This window comes from Ictalurus punctatus, chromosome 19 (genome assembly GCF_001660625.3).
Source record: "Ictalurus punctatus breed USDA103 chromosome 19, Coco_2.0, whole genome shotgun sequence".
NCBI lineage: Eukaryota > Metazoa > Chordata > Actinopteri > Siluriformes > Ictaluridae > Ictalurus > Ictalurus punctatus.
The window spans coordinates 8016233-8035369 of record NC_030434.2 but is presented as its reverse complement, the minus strand read 5'-3'; the positions used below and the strand labels follow the sequence as shown (position 1 = coordinate 8035369).

Sequence of the window (19137 nt, the reverse complement as noted above, 5' to 3'; positions counted from 1 at the left end):
TCTGCCTTTAGTCTGTTTTTCTGTTTTTAATGTTTGATAGAGATATGCGTTTCCGCATATCGTTCATCCCTTTACAGTCACATTGAATGCAATAACACATCCATAAGACAAAGTCCTCTTTTGTTTTTCGCTCTTGACTTTAACAAGACAAACGACGTGGCTTCAGACGTAACCGACAAACTCCCGAGACTAAGACAGAAGAAACGAGACGTTCGTTAAAATGAAGCAATCGTTCAAATGGCTTAAACTACCGTCAGAGTCATGCTGTTGTAGGAAATGAAACCCACACCTTCAGACTTGAGAATGTGGTATAAACAAAGTCGGAGCTTACGCTATGTACACTTGAAAAGGAATTCATGATTGCGCTGTAGGATAAAACGCGTTTCGTGCAAACGCTTACTGACACAACGATATCCTTTGGTAAGTACATACAGCCTCGTTGAACTGTTTAGTAAAATTGTACGTAAATGTTTTCGGAGGCCAGACCGGACTAACGATGATGTGGGAAAAGGAATCAAATTATAGCCAAAGTGTCGTCCTTTTTACAGCGCCATTTCTATTGTCTTAATTGAATAACTGGTCTTCCATCCATTTTCTATAGCGCTTATCCTGCAGGGTCACGGGGAACCTGGAGCCTATCCCAGGGAGCATGGGACACAAGGCGGGGTACACCCTGGACAGGGTGCCGGTCCATCACAGGGCACAATCACATACACACTCACACACCCATTCATACACTACGGGCACTTTTGACACGCCAATCAGCCTACCATGCATGTCTTTGGACGGGGGGAGGAAACCCCCGCAGCACAGGGACAGGAATCAAACCCCCAACCCTGGAGGTGTGAGGCAAACAATTAAAATGAAATGACTTGGTTTCACAAAATTTCCATAAAACATTTGTGTGTAATGGAAATAAATCAGTTATCTATCTATCTACAATTGACGGTGAGAGCCATGTATAAAACTGCGCTAACCCCATACCAGTTATATCATTTAAAGCCTATTTCCTTATATGGACATTTGCACAAACTCAGAAGCCCTTGCAGGATACGAAGGTATTTTTTCTTTCCCCCAGAAAATGTCAGGAATACCAAATTGTAAATGCTCTTATGAATGATTTCTGAAAGAATTCGCTCGTATCCAGTGTTGGCTCGAATTTAGCCTATTACCCAAAAACATTTAAAACTCAACTTAGAAGCCAATACTCACATCTACCTCTGAGCCCAGTTGGAGATAGAAAAAATACACCAGCCGTGAGTGAGAAGAAGCAAGGGTCCAGCTTTATTGTTCCATTCCACCACACGAGATCCACACCGATGAGAATTCTCAGAAGTGATCCCAATACCCTGAGCTTAAGCTCCAGTATTTATACTGTATTTACACACTAGATAACCCATAGGTTTCCAGAAAAGGCCTATTTCACTTACCCATAGAATTGAAACCAGGGGTTTTAATTTACACATAAAATCAGAACTGAGGCATTTCCAACAACCCAGGAAACAAAAACCCAGAGTTTCTAGTCACCCAGGTGGTCAGAAACCAGGATTCTCAATTCCCTAGGTAAAAAACATGACGTAGACAAGACGACTAAACAACCGGGAGGGACCTTGGTCTTATCGTTATCTCGAGGGGGGGCAGTTTGACCCAGCCACCCTTATAACTGGCTTTCTTCATGGTTCTCTAAAAATTAAGGCTTTCCTTGCGAGACGAGAATCTTCACCATCTGAATCATGAGTAAGTTATATTTTCCTTTTTTTCCTGTATTTCTCGTTTATAATTTATTTTCATATTTGCACTATATTTCTTATTTTATATGTATTTATACTACTTGAAAAGCGGTTTACTGTACTTCCAACTTCTTAATACCATTACAGTTCTACTGTCCTGCATATCCTACTATTCTGTTTTTTTATAGAGTTTCTCTATTACTATAAGATTTTATTAAAGTTATTCATGTGTGTGTATGAGGAAGAGAGAGTGTGTGTATGTATGTTGTGTCTACTTGCCCGCCCTTGACTGTACGAGTGTGTGTGTGTGTGTGTGTTTTTAGCACTCCTCAGCTCGTACACTTCTTTTTGACTTTTTTGACTATTACTGCTCTTAAATTGCTCGTAATTCCAATCTGTCAATGTCCGCCTAATCCCGCTTCTATGTGTCTAGGTGCCGGTGCCCGTCGTCAGTCCCCTCTCTCTCCGTTACTGGACCTGGATCAGGATTTGGACCTGGATCTGGACACCCCTTATGTTTATTTTATGACAATTTTTATCCACAACACCAGATTGATAAACGAGGCCCGTTATTAATAAAACTTGAGTTTCCTTAGTGAAGAGAAAAAGGTCTTGTCAATATAAATAGATTACAGTTTTAAAATGTTGCTGTATTCCTATACCCACACACATACACACACATACACACACAGCCTTTTACCTACACTATATAATAAAAGAGATTCTAGAACATGTATGTGTTTATTCATTTGCTTTTCTTATTCATTACTAATCCATTCCCTAATAGTATAAAGTTTTAATAACGATCTAAAATATAAAGATTTAATACAGGTAATGGAACAGTTAAGCTATTTTAAGCTTTTATTTATTTATTTATTTAAAAAAAAAAATCATTTTAATTGAATTCACATTAACTGAAAGGCCATAATGTGCATGGAACAGTGATGCCATTTTAATATAGCAAAAAAAAAACAAACACGTTTACTCTTATATTCTTTTCTTTCACAGTGCACTGTCAGTATCATTTTGTCACTGAAGATATACGCATTATAAATCAGAAGACTGAAAGGTCAAGTCCAAGGACTTGGCAGAAAACAATGCCCTCAGTGTGCCACTACATTTCTGATTCTATGATAATAGCCATAGTTAAATGTCTAGTGATTGCTGGTTGGGATTCCATGGTTAGTATTTGAGGTTGCTTGTAATTACATGAATACGAATCAACAGAGATGTTACTGATACATTCTCTAGGCCACAGGCTCCACAGGTATTTAGTTGAAGGTCAGGTTACTCGCTCTACTACTGTTACTCTATTATTACTAAACATTTGTTCACATCTTGTTGAGAATCAGTTGACAGGCTTGTTCATGGCAGTCAGTTGAGAGGTTGTTGGATGGTTTGTTGATAATTTTAGGGTGTCTGTGTTTACCGCCTGGCCCTTAGTGTAATGTTTGTGCTCCTTCAGTAGGTCCTTCAGTAACTACCACCTCCAACAAGATCTGAAGTTGGTTAGTGTAGTAATCTGAACAGAGCAAGAGAAGAAACAAACATTAGTGTTTATTACATACATCACCAAAGACTAGTTGAAAAGGTAATGGTACTAGCGAAATATTAATAGTATATGAAAACTTCCCTATTTATAACACAGACGCAAATTTTGGAAGAGCTTAAAATTGCCCCTAGATTTAAATGAGAGTGTGTGAATGGTGTGCGTGTGTGTGTGGAACGTCCTCTGTGATTGACAGGTGTCCCAGCCGGGGTGTATTCCAGGGCATCCACTGTGACCCTGACCAGGATAAAGCGTTTACTGGAAATGAATGAGTGAAAGGAAAGAGAAAAGGAAAGGCGTAACTCACTGATGGCTTTTCTCCAACGGTTCGGTATATACGAGTGCTTTATGGTCAGGTAGTACACTGGGATTCCAGTGAAAGTAACAGCAAAACTGCAACCTGTGTTCCAGGGGTCTGAATACAGAGACAGACCCACGATAAAGAAACACACCATCGTGAAGATCACTGGAACAGCCAGAGGAACCTAGGTTCACATATTTAAAAAAAGATCTAGTTAAACAAAAGTAATAGTTTTTGGTTATTAAAATGATAAAAAAAATTTCATTAACAGCTGAAATGAAAAATAAAATTAAGTTCATTAGAGATATAAACCTTAAATGTTCGTGGATGGTCTGGGAATCGATAGCGATGGACGAGAAGCCCCAGTGTAACCAGGGCGATGAAGAACCAGTACGAGAAAGAAGCAAAGTTGATCAGTTGATAAAAGTCCCCTCTTGCCAACATGATAACCACTAGAGGGCACTGTAACAATAACAGCCGAGACAGTCACTAAAGAGTACAACACATCGGGACGTGCTCTTATAGGAAAACAATCAGCGATGAGCTTACGTGATGCGGCCTGAAGTCAGGCAGAGTTACTGTTACTACCCCGATGTTGATTGTTTTCCAGTAACTGCATGTCATGAAATATTCCTCTTACACCACTGCAATTCGCCCATGATTGCGATTTTTCATTTATGAAAGAACGACATACTTTTTATCCATTCATAGTTACATTAAATGTTGTAGATCGTTCCAGTTATCACTTACTGAATGTACTGTACAACAGCTGTATACTGCTGCATGGATAAATACTCGTATCTGATTGGTCAGAAGGTGTGTGTTATTTGTTTAACAGCATGGCTATTGTATATTAATGTGCTTGTTCGTATACTTTATTGTTTTTTTTATAGGAACAGCTCAGACTCAGGGACCAATAATAAAAGTAATTAAAAACAGATTTTGTGTACAATGTAAGTGAGAACAGGAACTAACTTGTCTCTTGGACTTTCCACCACATTAAACCTAACTCTAAACCGTTAAAATGTGCAGTTCAGTAATTAATTATACATCGTAATCACTGTGGTATAAGAAAACTAACGCAGACTGAGCTGTTATACAAAAATACCCCCCCCCCCAAAAAAAACAAAACAAAACAAAAAAAAACAACAACAAAAAACCCCACAAAAAATCTACAGATGTGCATTAAAGTCCCCATGAGATCAAAATTGAAGTTTTGTGGCTTTTACTATGAATACATCAGGCTTAAGGTTCTCTAAAAGCTAGTGTGCGCAAAAACAATGACAAAATTTGCATTTAGAAGATATACGCATTCAAAATGTACAGTCTCTTTCCACCAACAATACGGATCAACAATCATTCTGCAAGATTGTCCCGCCCCAACATTATAATAAATCACACAGCTGAAGTTGGCGTTGTTGAGCGAGAGAAATCATATGAGCAAGCACGGGTCAAAAACATGTCTTTGCTTGTTCGAACGTGCCATTCTTCTTCTTCTTCTTCTTCTTCATCTTATTATTATTATTATTATTATTATTATTATTATTATTATTAGCATTATTACTGCTCTGGCTTGCATCCATGCTACTAACTGTCAAGTACGGCTTAGGCTGAGTTGAGAAGTAAGTTAAATACTATTGGCTATTTAAAAAGGGAGAGGAGCCAATTGATCACACCCCGACTTCCTGTTTCAGTGGAAGTTATGTCAGCACGTCAAATAACACTGCACGTTTCAAGGCACTTCACGGTGATTTTAATGACATTTAACAGCACAGTCTATTGTGTGTTATTCCTTACATTAACAGTTGTTCTCGAACCAGTGTCTCTTTGTTTCTCTCTTATTAAGTTATTAATGTTGTAAAATTTACAGCTTTATCTCTGACTGTTACAAAGCTCTGACACTGGTGTCTCCTTCCAAAAGTGCTAAATAAAATCTCCTCACAAAAAAACCAACCCTCAAAAATTCACACATTTTATTTATCTATTTTTTTGTTACTTGTTTATGTGGCGTGTCCTCTGTACAAGTCCCTGTCAAAGTTGTTAGTATAGAAGTGATAATGTATTAGGATGAGTGCTATAGAGAATGGGCCGATCAGAACTGAGCATTCAACAGCACTGTGGTATAAAATGAATAGATGATCAAGAATGAATGAATGACAGTAAAATGAGCAACTGCACATATTATATGAAATTTATTTTTCTCAATAGAGGCAACCAGTAATACATTACAGTACATTACCAGCAATAGTACAGCAGGCATTGGTGTCTTTCTTCGTATGTGTATCATGGAGAACAGGGTTGGCCATTGCCCCTCTCTGGCAGCCACAAATAACATTCTACACACACACACACACACACACACACACACACACACACACACACAAACACACACACACACACACACACATTCAAATAAATTGTGTAATTAAAATCTGAGGAAATTGAACTAGACATCATGAAGTATTTACGTTTACTTCTAACAGACTTTATACCTCGGTACTGAAAAGATCCCTGCGTTCATGGTCCCAAGACAGGACATGGCCACCAGTATGGGCACCAGTGATGCCATCCTGGGCAGAGCTTTGCTGGCGAAAGTCTGTGTGCCATACAGAAAAAAAAACTGACTGAGAATGATTTGACATTTTCCAATTAAAAAATAAAATAAAAATCACTGCACCTCTTGACATTGTGAACACACAAATTCGAATAATACCGACCACTGCTACTGCATCGGATATCAGCAGCTCGTTTTCGGTCATCATAGTATAATACGCTACATTCACCAGCACGTATAATGTAGTAACTGTGATCATGGACAAAATGATGGCCAATGGAATGTTTCTGGCAAATACAAGAAACAAGTCTAATTACAAGGGTAAGAATCGACATGGAAATTCAATCGGATCCTCCCCGTTTCCATACCTTTTTGGATTGATAACCTCCTCTGTCACAAAGTTTAATGAAAACCTGAAAGCAAAGGCAAACAAGATGTCACAGAGCACTGTGTAGTTATAAATGGATAGACCTGTGTGTCCATGATGACCTGCTGCTCTCTGGTTCTCGTACTGAGAGAAATGCAAAGATGTGGGCTTTTTGTTGGATTATGTTTAGTCTCTAAAATCAGGCATCTATAAAATGAGCTGTGATTCAGATTTATTTGTAATATTCTGGGGGAAAAAGGTTATTACCCACCATCCAGAATAGGCATAAAGTCCAGCGTAGAAGGCTAAAGGCAGCTTTGTCAGTGTGAGCGCCTCGAAGTTAAAACCATTCTGGAAGTTTTCGGTTTGGCCTGAAGAGGGAGTTACAAACAAAGTTTTTCGCTCACTATCGCTGGATGACAACAACAACAACAACAACAACAACAACAGCAATAATAATAATAATAATAATAATAATAATAATAATAGTCAAGTATCAAATCTTTGCTACCTTTGGCCAGAGCCACAATTCCTGGGACAATGATCAGAACCAGACTAAGGAGCTTAACGATCAAGAGGATGACCTGTGTACGAGAGGACAGTGATACACTCCAGCAGTTCACTGCCACCAAAAGTGCTGAAAGAGCAGAAAATGATTTCGAGTTAGAAATCAGTATAATATGTCACTGCTTATCATAGGTTAGATCAGTGGTCACCGACCCTGTTCCTGGAGATCTACCTTCCTGAATACTTTAGCTCCAACCATAATGGTGCCCACCTGATTATCTAATCATTGCTTTAAGACGTTCTCGATCAACTAAAACACGTGTGTTCGATTTTGGTTGGAGATGAAACCTGCAGGAAGGTTGGTAACCGCTGGAGTAGATGTTTTTCCTCTTCAGAAATGGCTTTGTTCACGGTTGAGGTGGATCCAGAGCATACACCCTGGATGGAACTCCTGTCCATCACACAGTACCATGCACACACGCACACACATTCACACCTAGGGGTAATTTAGTGTAGCCAGTCTGTCTACCAGCATGCTTCTGGGAGGTGGAAAGAAACCAGACGAAGCCAGATGTAACCCACATGGATATGGGAAGAACTCTGGAGTGTCAAAGCTACGCACTGCAACACTGTGCTGTTCGGTTAGTCAAAAATTAATTTGTGTACACATTTCACTTACTCATTCCAAGAAAACTGGCCACTTTGATTAATAGTAGAGGAGCTTGGCATGGCGTGAAAAAAGGTTCTATGACATAGTGTCCAAAAGCCAGTGCAATATACCCAGTCACTGCAGGTCTGCAAAGAAAAGAGTGACAAGTGACAAGGGATGCTGGAGTGACACAAAAACCTTTTTATGTCATCCATCAACAGTGAGTCTGCATATGTACTAAATCAACAAGGCATTAATGAAATAAAATGTGTCAGTGCCCATTAAAGCAAAAAACATTTTTTAGCATCTGTGCTGTATCACGGACAACAGCAATTGGCTTTTGTGGAAATCACTCATGCTCTCTGGCATGATCTCTTCTTGATTTCCTATTTCACAACATCCAGAATCAAATCGTGGCATCTCGGTCCATTTCATAGGTTTTTTATTTTAATTTTTTAAAAGTCCCTATGATTTAGAATGCAAACAGACACAACCTGACCTGATGAAAATGAACTCAGACCAAAGCATCAGGAAAGCAGGAAGTGGCCCAAGGGTCTCAAGTAAATATGTGTAATGGCCACCAGACTTTTTGAAACTGGTCCCCAACTCAGCATAGCACAAGGCACCTGAATTCAAGGAAACACAAGACAAGACAAAAGTAGACAAGACAAGGAAGTGTTCCAAGTGCCTGCCAAACAGGTTTGTGTTTCCCCAGCAGACTTGGGGGAAAGCCGTATTACTCGTAGTAACTCGTTGCAGCTCTACCCTGATGAAATCGGTTTATGTTAAATCCTTTGTCACAAACAAATCTTTGGATTTAAAAAGATTTATTTATTTATTTATTTGTTTATTTATTTATTTATTTATTTATTTATTATTTACATTTATTTTATTAAGCCTAATTCCTGGGAAAACTCCAGGAAAGCAGAGGGATGTAGACTTGTGTATGGATCACAACATCTTTTACACATACTGAATATCAGTAATAACAAAAATACATTAAAGAAGAAAAAAAACATGTTCATAAATTGATCAACAGTGTTAGCCAAAGCTAACATGACAAAAAAAAAAAATACTGCTTAACTGGACTATACTGTGTGTATTATCTATTACAATACATTTAACAATCCAGTAGTAGTAATCAAAATTAATAGTAGTAATTAACAGTAGTAAATCAAAATCCAATGCATCAGCAACTGAATTTGAATAAAGTTTAGAAAATACTGACACACAGAGTGCACCCTGTGTGTCAGTATTTTCTAAACTTTATTCAAATTCAGTTGCTGATGCTTTGGATTTTGATCTACTACTCTTCTGTGACACACTACCAGACTCAGTGGACAGATTTTATAATTCTGTCAGGTTCAACCCTCTTTCACTGTGAATGCATCCGGCTATCATTCTCTATTCTGTGTGCTTTATGGTTTTTGCCTTTTATTATTATTATTATTATTATTATTATTATTATTATTATTATTATTATTATTATTACATTTACATTTATTCATTTAGCAGACGCTTTTAACCAAAGCGACTTACAAGTGAGAAAATATAAGCAAAAATTTTTTCTTCTTCTTCTTATTAAAAAATTATTGTTGTTATTATTATTATTATTATTATTATTATTATTATTATTATTCCAACCCTGTGTTTATTTCAAATAGCATTCATCATTGCTAACACTGTCAAAACTCTTTGTCACGATTCCCCCTTGAAGCAGCGTGCTCTAAGCGCGAATGCGCGAGCACCTGCTTTTCCGTTGTTGACTGTAGTGACATCTGGACACGTGTGTTTTGTTTATGTTTCTGTCATGTCTCCTCCCTGTTCTGTCATTGGCTGGGATTTCACGTGGGTCTGAATTGCCCTCAGCTGATAGCGGTTTAGACGCTGATTATGTCCGCATATATACCGCGCGCCTCCCAGCACACAACGCGGAAGAGTAAATAGTCGGCAGTCCCTCGTCATAGTGTGTGTCTTGTTTTGTTTATCGACCCTGTTTTCCGTGACCACGACCTAGATTCCTGCCTTGCCCCGTGTATGCCTGTTTGCCAATCGCCTGACCTCCTGCATGTTTGTGGATTACGTTTTGGACCCCTTTTTGGATTTGTCTGCCTGTCTCTCTTTCAAATAAACAACTGTTCATCCTGCACTTGCATCCGTCCTGTCTCTGCTCCGTCACGATTTGTGACACTCTTAACCAACGATTGAATTTCTTTACGTCCCAGAATGTAGGACATAACAAGAGGCTATCATCACAACCACAGAACAACTTCTGTAACACAGTAGTACATTGGTACGTGTGTGTGTGTCACTAAATGATTTCAACAACTTTTAAATATATGACAACACCTCATTCCATCTCAAATCCTTTGTATCAGACACTGACTACAGTGTTTTATATGATTTTATTTTATATGAAGGATATTTAGCTGTTAAAGAAGTTATGGATTAACCAGATTACAGTTGAGACTTTTCATTCCCCCCTCATTTTATGTTACAGCCTTTGGAGTCTGCTGAGGATTGCAACATTGGAAAGTAAAATGTTTAAAGGCTACCACAGTCTACCACAACATTTGAGAAGATGCTGTAACCTACGAAAAAAAGGTAATATTTCACAATATTTCCATCTCAGATATCAAATTTCCATGTCTTTGAGACTAAACCTCTTATTTTCTGTTTGTAATCACAAAGATAATGACTAGAACAATTTGTATGTCACATTTTGAAAGCTCTGGGATGAAAAGCACACTGTGATAAAAAAAAATTATACATCACCAGTCTCCTAACTCAACTAAATGTAATGGGTAGTATCAAAACTGAGTGAAAGAAAGTATATTGTAGTTAGTATGTTATAATATGGTGTTAAGCACTATTATTTTCTGAGGTGCAATAATTAGAACACATCTAGAGGTTCTCTTCATTGTGTATATTGTTTTGAACAGTAATGAACATTAACATCTAACTGCTAAAAGGTTTAGAAGCGTACCAAACGTGGAGAGGAGTCCACAGAGCGCCCAGACCACTAGGGAGAGTCCCACACTGCCTGTATTGATGTGCACTCCTTTGGGGGTGATGAAGATCCCGCTGCCAATCATGGTGCCCATGATGAAGGAGACTGCAGGCACCAGACTAATGCTGCGTCTCAGATGAACCCGATCTTCCTTCCCTTCACACTCCTCTTTCTGGCTCGCCATCTTTGCTTTAGTTCCCCTCACAACGGACATGTCCAGCTCCTCAGAGAGAGCAGAAACTTCTGCTGTGGAGTTGAACAACAAGCCAAGTCCTTTCCTCGCAGTGGAGGTGAACTAGTGGTAGGGGTTAGAGGGAGGGGGTAGGGCTGGGGGTTGGGGGTGGGGGAGTGCGGGTGGGGGTGAACTCACATATTAATTAATGAATAAGTGATTTAACAACTTTTTCCCTCCCTTTCGTGTGCCAAGTATGAAAAGATTTGCGCAGTGTGTGCAGTTTTTATTCGTTTTTCTTCTCTTTCTGTCTCTCTGCTTTGATGTTCATTGTAGAAGTACAACAATCCCCTTTTGTTCCTTCAGCCATAACTAAAAGGCAGAGGGACTGCAGCGTGTCATGACTGGGAGGTGAAAGCGGATGCAAATGTAGATACTCTGTAAATCCTTACGTGTTCGGTTTACTCAAGTAAATTAAGGAAACCAATTGCCCTAAACCAGTGATTGCTTCGAGTACAGCTTACTTATTAAATATATTCTGTTACAGTTTGTAGACTTTTGAACCAGTTCATTTGTGTAAATTCAGTTAATATTGTCTTGTGGACTATATGTAAACATGTTATGTGAAATAGCTCATTCAGGCCAGAACTAAATAACAAACTAAATGCAATTTTAATGATTCCTCTTTTGTTTTTGAGTTAATATTTTGCAGATTCTGCAAGGGGTGTGTAAATTTATGATCTCATCTATATCCAGCTAAATGTGTATTGAGATTTTGTTTAGATAATGATTATTCCTGTGATTTTTGTTAAATAGAAAAAGAATCTATGCACAATTTTTTGGGGTGGATACGGAAATTACTATTAGAGGGAAAACATATTATAGCCTACTTACGTTGAATAATTTTTTTTATACTGTATATACACTGTTGCTTTGTAGACCCATTATAGAAATGTCGGTGTGAAGTGTTGTCAATTGATATCTGGCATATTGATGGTAATGTATCCTGTTACGTTCCATGTTTGTTTTGGGGTTTCATTTCGTTGTGTTTAATTTTTTTCTTTTGGTGTTTGTTCCTCTGCTTCAGTCTATTTCTCTCACTCCGCTATTTCACTCGCAGGTCGCTGTTGATTGGATGTCATCTGCCAATCATCATTAGGGCATCTTCTACTTCGCCCAATCCTCCACTGTCCAGATGTTTAAAAACCACCAGGTCTGTTTAGGTCGAGAGATGTGAAGTGTACGTGTTTTGTTTTGGTTGTCCATATCCTTGGTTGTGATCACTGGTTTATTGAAATCTACTGTGTGAATGTATGAACTCACTACCTGTTATCTGTTGTACCGGTGCCGTGTGTTCAATAAAACTCCATGTTCGTTTGTTTGGGAAAGAGGGCAGATAAGACATAGCAAAACTTGTTTGGTTTTGATCTGGGTTTTATTTGGCAACTCTCAGGTTCCTTTTCCCCGTGCTGTTTTATCTTCTTTTATTTCCTTTACTGTCTTTATTAAATATATACTGTAAATAGCTCATACTGAATATTGATCTAGTGGCTTTGGCTTGTTTGGCACTTATACTTCTGCATTATAGTTATTCCTGTTCACCCACTCCTCTCCTGCAATCATTTAATATCTGAATGTCACGTTCTGTTCCTCTAGATATTTAAAGGTTGTAACATGTCCTATTGCAAGTCATTAATTTTCATGCAGTGTTAAAAATAGATTTTATTTTTAGAGCTATGTTGACGGTAATATTGCATGCAATATCACTGAAATAAACATTTGTTTTTAATTATAATGCAAGAAGAAACTGGCTTATACGCTGTAACTTAAGTGTGGTGTTAATAAAAAAAATGGAATGCTATAACGTGGACCCTATTTGCTTTCGTTTACAAGTAACAAGAAGTTAAAGTTCTTCAGGATTTCAGGATACATCTGTGTATAGATGGGTAAGTAGCTAACCGGTTCCTCTTTAAGGCCACCATGAGACCTTAATACAGTTTACAAACTAAACCTTCGACATGTAAACTAAAATTAGGGTTGTGGAACGTTACGTAGACAGGAGGCGGATGCAGGCGCAGATCAAAGTCTTTATTAAACTTAAAGACACAAAACCAAAGTAATCCGGTCTTCACAGGCAAACGGGAAACGTGGCATAACGATATCCTTCCCGGCATGAAAACAAACGATGTCAACAATACAAATCTTACAACTAATACCACTAATTATACTGAGCCCCGTGCTCAATAACTCAGGCGTTTAAATACAAAGTATAATCAACTCAAAACGCAATCACCTGTGACAAATCAGAATGACTAGCGCTAACGCACAAGCCGGAAGCGAGTGAACCAAAACAAAGTCATGTGACTCATGCGAAGACGAGCCACAGTGCCATCTGCTGGCCGTATCGTCACAGGCTGCTTCATTATTTGCACATAATAGAAGTGAAAGTAGCTATCTATGGCTACAGGACCGCTCAGATGGCAGTATTTTCTAAACTTTATTCAAATTCAGTTGCTGATGCTTTGGATTTTGATCTACTACTCTTCTGTGACACACTACCAGACTCAGTGGACAGATTATCTAATTCTGTCAGGTTCAACCCTCTTTCACTGTGCATGCATCCGGCTGTCATTCTCTATTCTGTGTGCTTTATGGTTTTTGCCTTTTATTATTATTATTATTATTATTATTATTATTATTATTATTATTATTATTATTACTGCAACCCTGTGTTTAATTTCAACCTGCATTCATCATTGCTAACACTGTCAAAACTCTTAACCAACAATTGAATTTCTTTACGTACCAGAACGAAGGACATAACATGAGGCTATCATCACAACCATAGAACAATTTCTGTAACACAGTAGTACATTGGTGTACAGTTTCCATAGTAATCTGTTTTGTGTGTGAGTGTGTGTGTGTGTTTTTGTTACTAAAGGTTGGCAACAACTTTTAAATATATGAAAACACCTCATTCCATCTCAAATCATTTGTATCAGACACTGAAGGATATTTAGCTGTTAAAGAAATTATGGATTAACCAGATTACAGTCGAGACTTTTCATCTGGTTGGCCGTGTTGGTGGACATGGGCTTGAGCAGTCCGTGGTCGGCGGACTCTGCCTTGAGCAGAACGTGGTCGGCCATGTCGGCGGACTCGAGAGTGAGCGGACTGTGGTCGTCCATGTCGGTGGACTCGGGAGTGAGCAGTCCGTGGTCGGCGGACTCTGCCTTGAGCAGAACGTGGTCGGCCATGTCGGCGGACTCGAGAGTGAGCGGACTGTGGTCGTCCATGTCGGTGGACTCGGGAGTGAGCAGAACGTGGTCGGCCGACTCGGGTGTGAGCGGACCGTGGTCGGCCGTGTCGGCGGACTCGGGCTTGAGCGGACCATGGTCGGAAGACTTGGGCTTGAGCGGACCATGGTCGGCAAACTTGGGCGTGCGCAGAACATGGTCGGCGGACTTGGGCTTGAGCAGACCATGGTCGGCCGTGTTGGCGGTCTCGGGCTTGAGCAGACCGTTGTCAGCTGTTTCGGCGGACTCGGGCGTGAGCAGAACTTGGCCGGCGGACTCCGACATGGCAGACCGTGGTCGACCGCGGTAAACTCGGGTGTGAGTAGGCCGTGTCGGCGGACTCAGGTGTGAGCAGACCTTGGCCGGCCATGTCGGCAAACTCGGGGGTGAGCAGACCGTGGTCGGCCGTGTCGGCGGACTCGGTCATCAGCGGACTGTGGTTGGCCAACCCAGGCGTGAGCAGACTGTGGTCGGCCGTGTCGGCGGACTCGGGCGTGAGTAGACCGTGGTCGGCCGGGTCGGCAGACTCGGGCATGAGCAGACCGTGGTCGGCCGTGTTGGCGGACTCGGGCTTGAGCAGACCGTGGTCGGCCGTGTCGGCAAACTCGGGCGTGAGCAGGCCATGTCGGCAGACTCGGGTGTGAGCAGGCCGTGGTCAGCCGTGTTGGCGGACATGGGCTTGAGCAGACCGTGGTCGGCCGTGTCAGCGGACTCGGGCGTGAGCAGAACGTGGTCGGCAGACTAGGGCTTGAGCGGACCATAGACGGCGGACTTGGGCACGAGCAGAACTTGGCTGTCCATGTTGGCAGACTTGGGCGTGAGCAGAACGTGGTTGGCCGCGTCGGCGGCCTCGGGCGTGAGCAGAATGTGGTCGGCCGTGTTGGCAGACTCGGGCTTGAGCAGACCGTGGTCAGCAAACTCGGGCTTGAGCAGACCGTGGTTGGCCGTGTCGGCGGACTCGGGAGTGAGCAGAACGTGGTCGGCCGTGTTGGAGGACTTGGGCTTGAGCGGACCATGGTCGGCGGACTCGGGCTTGAGCGGACCATGGTCGGCAGACTCGGGCGTGAGCGGAACGTGGTCGGCGGACTCGGGTGTGAACGGAACGTGGTCGGCGGACTCGGGCGTGAGCAGACCGTGGTCGGCTGTTTTGGTGGACTCGGGCATGAGCGGACCGTGGTCGGCCGTGACGGCGGACTTGGGTGTGAGCGGACCGTGGTCGGCAGACTTGGGCATGAGCAGAACATGGTTGGCGGACTCGGGCTTGAGCAGACCAGGGTTGGCCGTGTCGGCGGACTCGGGAGTGAGCAGAACTTGGTCGGCCGTGTCGGCGGACTCGAGAGTGAGCGGACTGTGGTCGTCCATGTCGGCGGACTCGGGTGTGAGCAGACTGTGGTCAGCGGACTCGGGCTTGAGCAGACCATGGTCGGCCATGTTGGCGGACTCGAGAGTGAGCGGACTGTGGTCGTCAGTGTTGGTGGACTCGGGAGTGAGCAGAACGTGGTCGGCCGTGGTCGGCGGACTCGGGCATGAACAGACCGTGGTCGCCGGACTCGGGTGTGAGCAGACCATGGTCAGCGGACTCGGGAGTGAGCGGAATGTGGTCGGCGGACTCAGGCGTGAGCGGACCGTGGTCGGCCGTGATGGCGGACTCAGGTGTGAGCGGACCGTGGTCGGCAGACTTGGGCGTTGTTGTAAATTATTTGGTACATTAAATAAAGATAAGGAAGGAAATAACCACAGGGCGCAAAGGGTAGGAAGCACCACCACATTTATTGGGAATAAGGGGGACTAGTTGGAGAATAAGAGGGACTGATAGGGGAATAAGACGGAGAAAAAAGCGGATGGTGGGGAGTGTGCCCTGGAGAGGGAATTGGACTTAGTGGGTCATCAGAATAGGCAGTACTGGGAGAATCCATTGCCTCAAAGTCATCAGCAGAAAACAGAGGAGTGTTAACAACAAGACCAGTCTGAGTAGAAGCATCAACAAGGGTAGCAGCTGGGCTCAACCGATACCGTAGTGGATGAGGGAAAGTGGAAGTCGTGGAGGGCATGCGTAAGACATCAACCAAAAGAGTGAGGTCCGCAAATAAATTGGACAGCTGGTATCTAGTGTTGAGATCAAAACCCTCCAGTCCCTCCAGTGCAGCGAAGAGGAAGCCGAGTCCTGCGTTGTGAGCTGCATATAAGGAAACATAGAGAGGCATGTAAGAAAAGGGGAATTCACCATGTGCACTTGGTTACTAACAGCTAAAATGACATACAGTACTAAGCAGCCAATGAACCACCAAAAAAGGAGGGGAACGAGACAAAAGCAGGAGGCTATCTATAGGTTGGGAACGCACACATACACACACAAGCACATAACCAGAGGATGAGATGTAGGAAGCTAAAACCAGAGAATAGAAGAAGTAAAATGCACAAGTCACAGATAATAAGGTAATATAACACACTTACCCATGATACAAATAATTAAAGTCTATATCCAAAAGACAGCAGTAGAGATCCGCTCTGTCCAACGGCCAGAAACCAAATGTTGAACAAAATGGGGATCATGGTTTTAAAAAACCCAAACTGGGCTGGGTCGGATTTAAGGGTTTTGGAAAAGATTGATAAAAGGTACCTAAGGGGTTAGGAAAATGAGTAAAACGCGATTATAAGGGTTGCTGAAAAAGGACAATGATATGACATAAGGGTTGCTGGAAGGTGTGCAAATATGGATATAAGGTGAACGGGAGGCAGGAATAGCTAAACATGTTGGTATTTGGAGAAAGGAACAGGGGGCGGAGGCTCAAAGGACAAACTGTATAAAAGGGGAGCCCCGCTCCAGGACAGATCAGATCACTCTTTGGGATATTCCAAACGGTTTGGATCTCATGTGATTGGGAAAATAAAATTGGACCTTTGCTTTTCCTCACTCACTGGCTCTGTGTGATATTTTCAAGACTTGAACGAAGAAACAACTGAATTAGCGTAAGTATAACTTTGCTGGAAAAGTCTTAATCTATATTGTACGTACTGTTTAGTGGACACCGAATTGTTCCACATTTTGGCGACCCAGATGGGACTGGGCTACGACCCGAATATCCTGAAACTGGACTGTGGGATATGGTCCCGAGGGACAGCAAAAGGCCGTATAGGAAAAGAGGCCTGACAGGCGCCTGTTTAAACAAAGACCTGACTTAGATACTCTGCTGTCACTCGGATCAGGCCCCACGTGACGGAGAAGGGATAGAGTTGATCTCCAAAAGAGCCCACATTAAGTGTACTATATTGTAATTGGGACACAGTTTAAGGAAGTGAGTGAGAAAAGGCAAAAGATGATGTGTCATGAAAAAGTGCTTGATTTGTTGTAGAACAGAGAAAAATGAAATGTGTGTTTAAAGTGCATGTGTGAAAGTGTCCTGCGATACCGCTGAATTAATAAGAATTCAGGTCTGCAATAGAGGCAGGTGGTGAGGCCTCACAACCCCAGATACTGGCCACGTAGAGGGTGGTGACTGCTTGGTGGGGACCCCTGATACCGCTGGAGTGTGTCCAGGCCTGCTTGGAGGGGTACAAACCCTGGGCCCAGGTCTGGGTAAAGTAATACCCGGTGAATGAATGAGTGTTTTGAAACTAGGGAAAGTCAGGAGGAAAGGGTGAAATGTGTGAAATATAAATTGTGTGAGTATTGTAGTATAGAGTTAAGAGAAAGTAAAAAGCTGGGCCGAAAGACGAAGAGGAAGGGGAAAAAGGGGAAAAGAAAGGACGCATAAAAAGGGCGGAACAGGAGCAACCAGATAAAGGAAAACACATTCGGATGCCAAGTATGGCTGCTGAAACGGAAAAGGGAAGGACGGTGCTGGAAATTATTGTGGAAAAACATAAAGCAGATGAAAAAGACATTAGACATTATTGAAAAAAATGGAATGAGAAGACATGTGGACTTTGGAGATGGCCCAAGGCAGGTACGTTTGAAGAAAGAGAGTGTCAAAAAATGAAGGACCGAATTGTCATTTGGGGAGAACAAAAGAACGAGCTATGGGGGAGGGCCCACTAGCACTCCGAAGCTTGGTGGTCAGGATAGAGGAGGGGAGAAGGAACAAGAAGGACAAGAGGATGAAGAGGGCAAAATGGGACTCCTCGGTAGCAAGTGTAGGGTTGTTTAAAATGTTGTTAAAGAAAGCCCTGCCAGATGAGGTGCAGAAGAAGCTGGAAGAAGTAGTAGGGTTGAGCTCAATGGAATGGAACACATTCATGGCACATGTAACGCACCACGTGGAACAGCATAGAAAATTGAAGAAAGAGGTTAAAGATGCTGTAGACACCCTGCTGACTCAATTATACAAGGCACAGCTTGGAGAAATAGCCAGGTCCAAACAGGAGGAGAGAGAAAAAAGAAAAGAGAGTGTTAAACAAGCGGCTATGATGGTGCCTGCACCGCCCTCAGGCCTTGTTGGGACAGCAATAGAAGCAAGGGGAGTAGACACCCAGGGGTATCCCCAAGCGCAAGTGACACAACGTCCTGTGAGAATGAACCCAACCCCCTATGATCAAATGTACCAAATAGGTTCCCCCGTGTATTCCGGACAGCCATATTGGAGTAAGGGGAGGGGATATGGCAGGGGTAGGTTCATGCCCCGAGGAAGCAACCAGACTGAAGGATGCTGGGAGTGTGGGGACCCTAGCCATCTGCGACGAAATTGCCACACCTCCACAGACCAACCTGGGGGGAAATGGTGGACAGGGCTGAAAGGCGAGGACAGATGTTGGGACCACAGGCTCCCCAGCCTATGCCTGAAGTGGATAGAACACAGCCACCCTGGCAGTCCCAGGCCCTCCGGGAGACCACATGTACGGTCCCAGTGGAGGTCAGGGACCGCACCAAAGTTGAAGATGCCCAGAGAAGTCAAGGGGGGAGCTGATGCAGTATGCCACCACACTGCACCCCGAACAGGAACCCACAATAACGGTAAAAATAGGAAATATGTTTAGCACATCTTTCATGATCGATACAGGGGCT

The 19137-nt window shown here is 42.4% G+C and overlaps 1 protein-coding gene and 1 long non-coding RNA gene across 3 annotated transcripts; one reads left to right on the top strand and one right to left on the bottom strand.

Annotated features, from left to right (window-relative positions):
• Positions 1 to 1646: 1646 nt before the first annotated feature.
• On the bottom strand, positions 1647 to 10956 carry LOC108279700 (cystine/glutamate transporter). Of its 2 annotated transcripts, XM_017494099.3 has the most exons (12): positions 10644 to 10956; positions 8157 to 8283; positions 7688 to 7803; positions 7013 to 7138; positions 6773 to 6872; positions 6503 to 6547; positions 6298 to 6421; positions 6073 to 6176; positions 5820 to 5916; positions 3893 to 4042; positions 3587 to 3764; positions 1647 to 3252 (listed from the first exon to the last, which is right to left on the bottom strand). In XM_017494099.3, exons 1-12 carry the CDS (start codon positions 10879 to 10881, stop codon positions 3170 to 3172), a joined length of 1488 nt encoding a protein of 495 aa, XP_017349588.1. In that variant the 5' UTR covers positions 10882 to 10956; the 3' UTR covers positions 1647 to 3169. The 2 variants fall into 2 exon arrangements, with proteins under 2 accessions (XP_017349588.1, XP_017349589.1); XM_017494100.3 differs by lacking the exons at positions 7688 to 7803; positions 8157 to 8283.
• On the top strand, positions 9427 to 10760 carry LOC108279709 (uncharacterized). Its single transcript, XR_001815575.3, has 3 exons — positions 9427 to 9950; positions 10158 to 10261; positions 10630 to 10760. It is a non-coding gene; the product is annotated as an uncharacterized LOC108279709 (long non-coding RNA).
• Positions 10957 to 19137: the final 8181 nt, after the last annotated feature.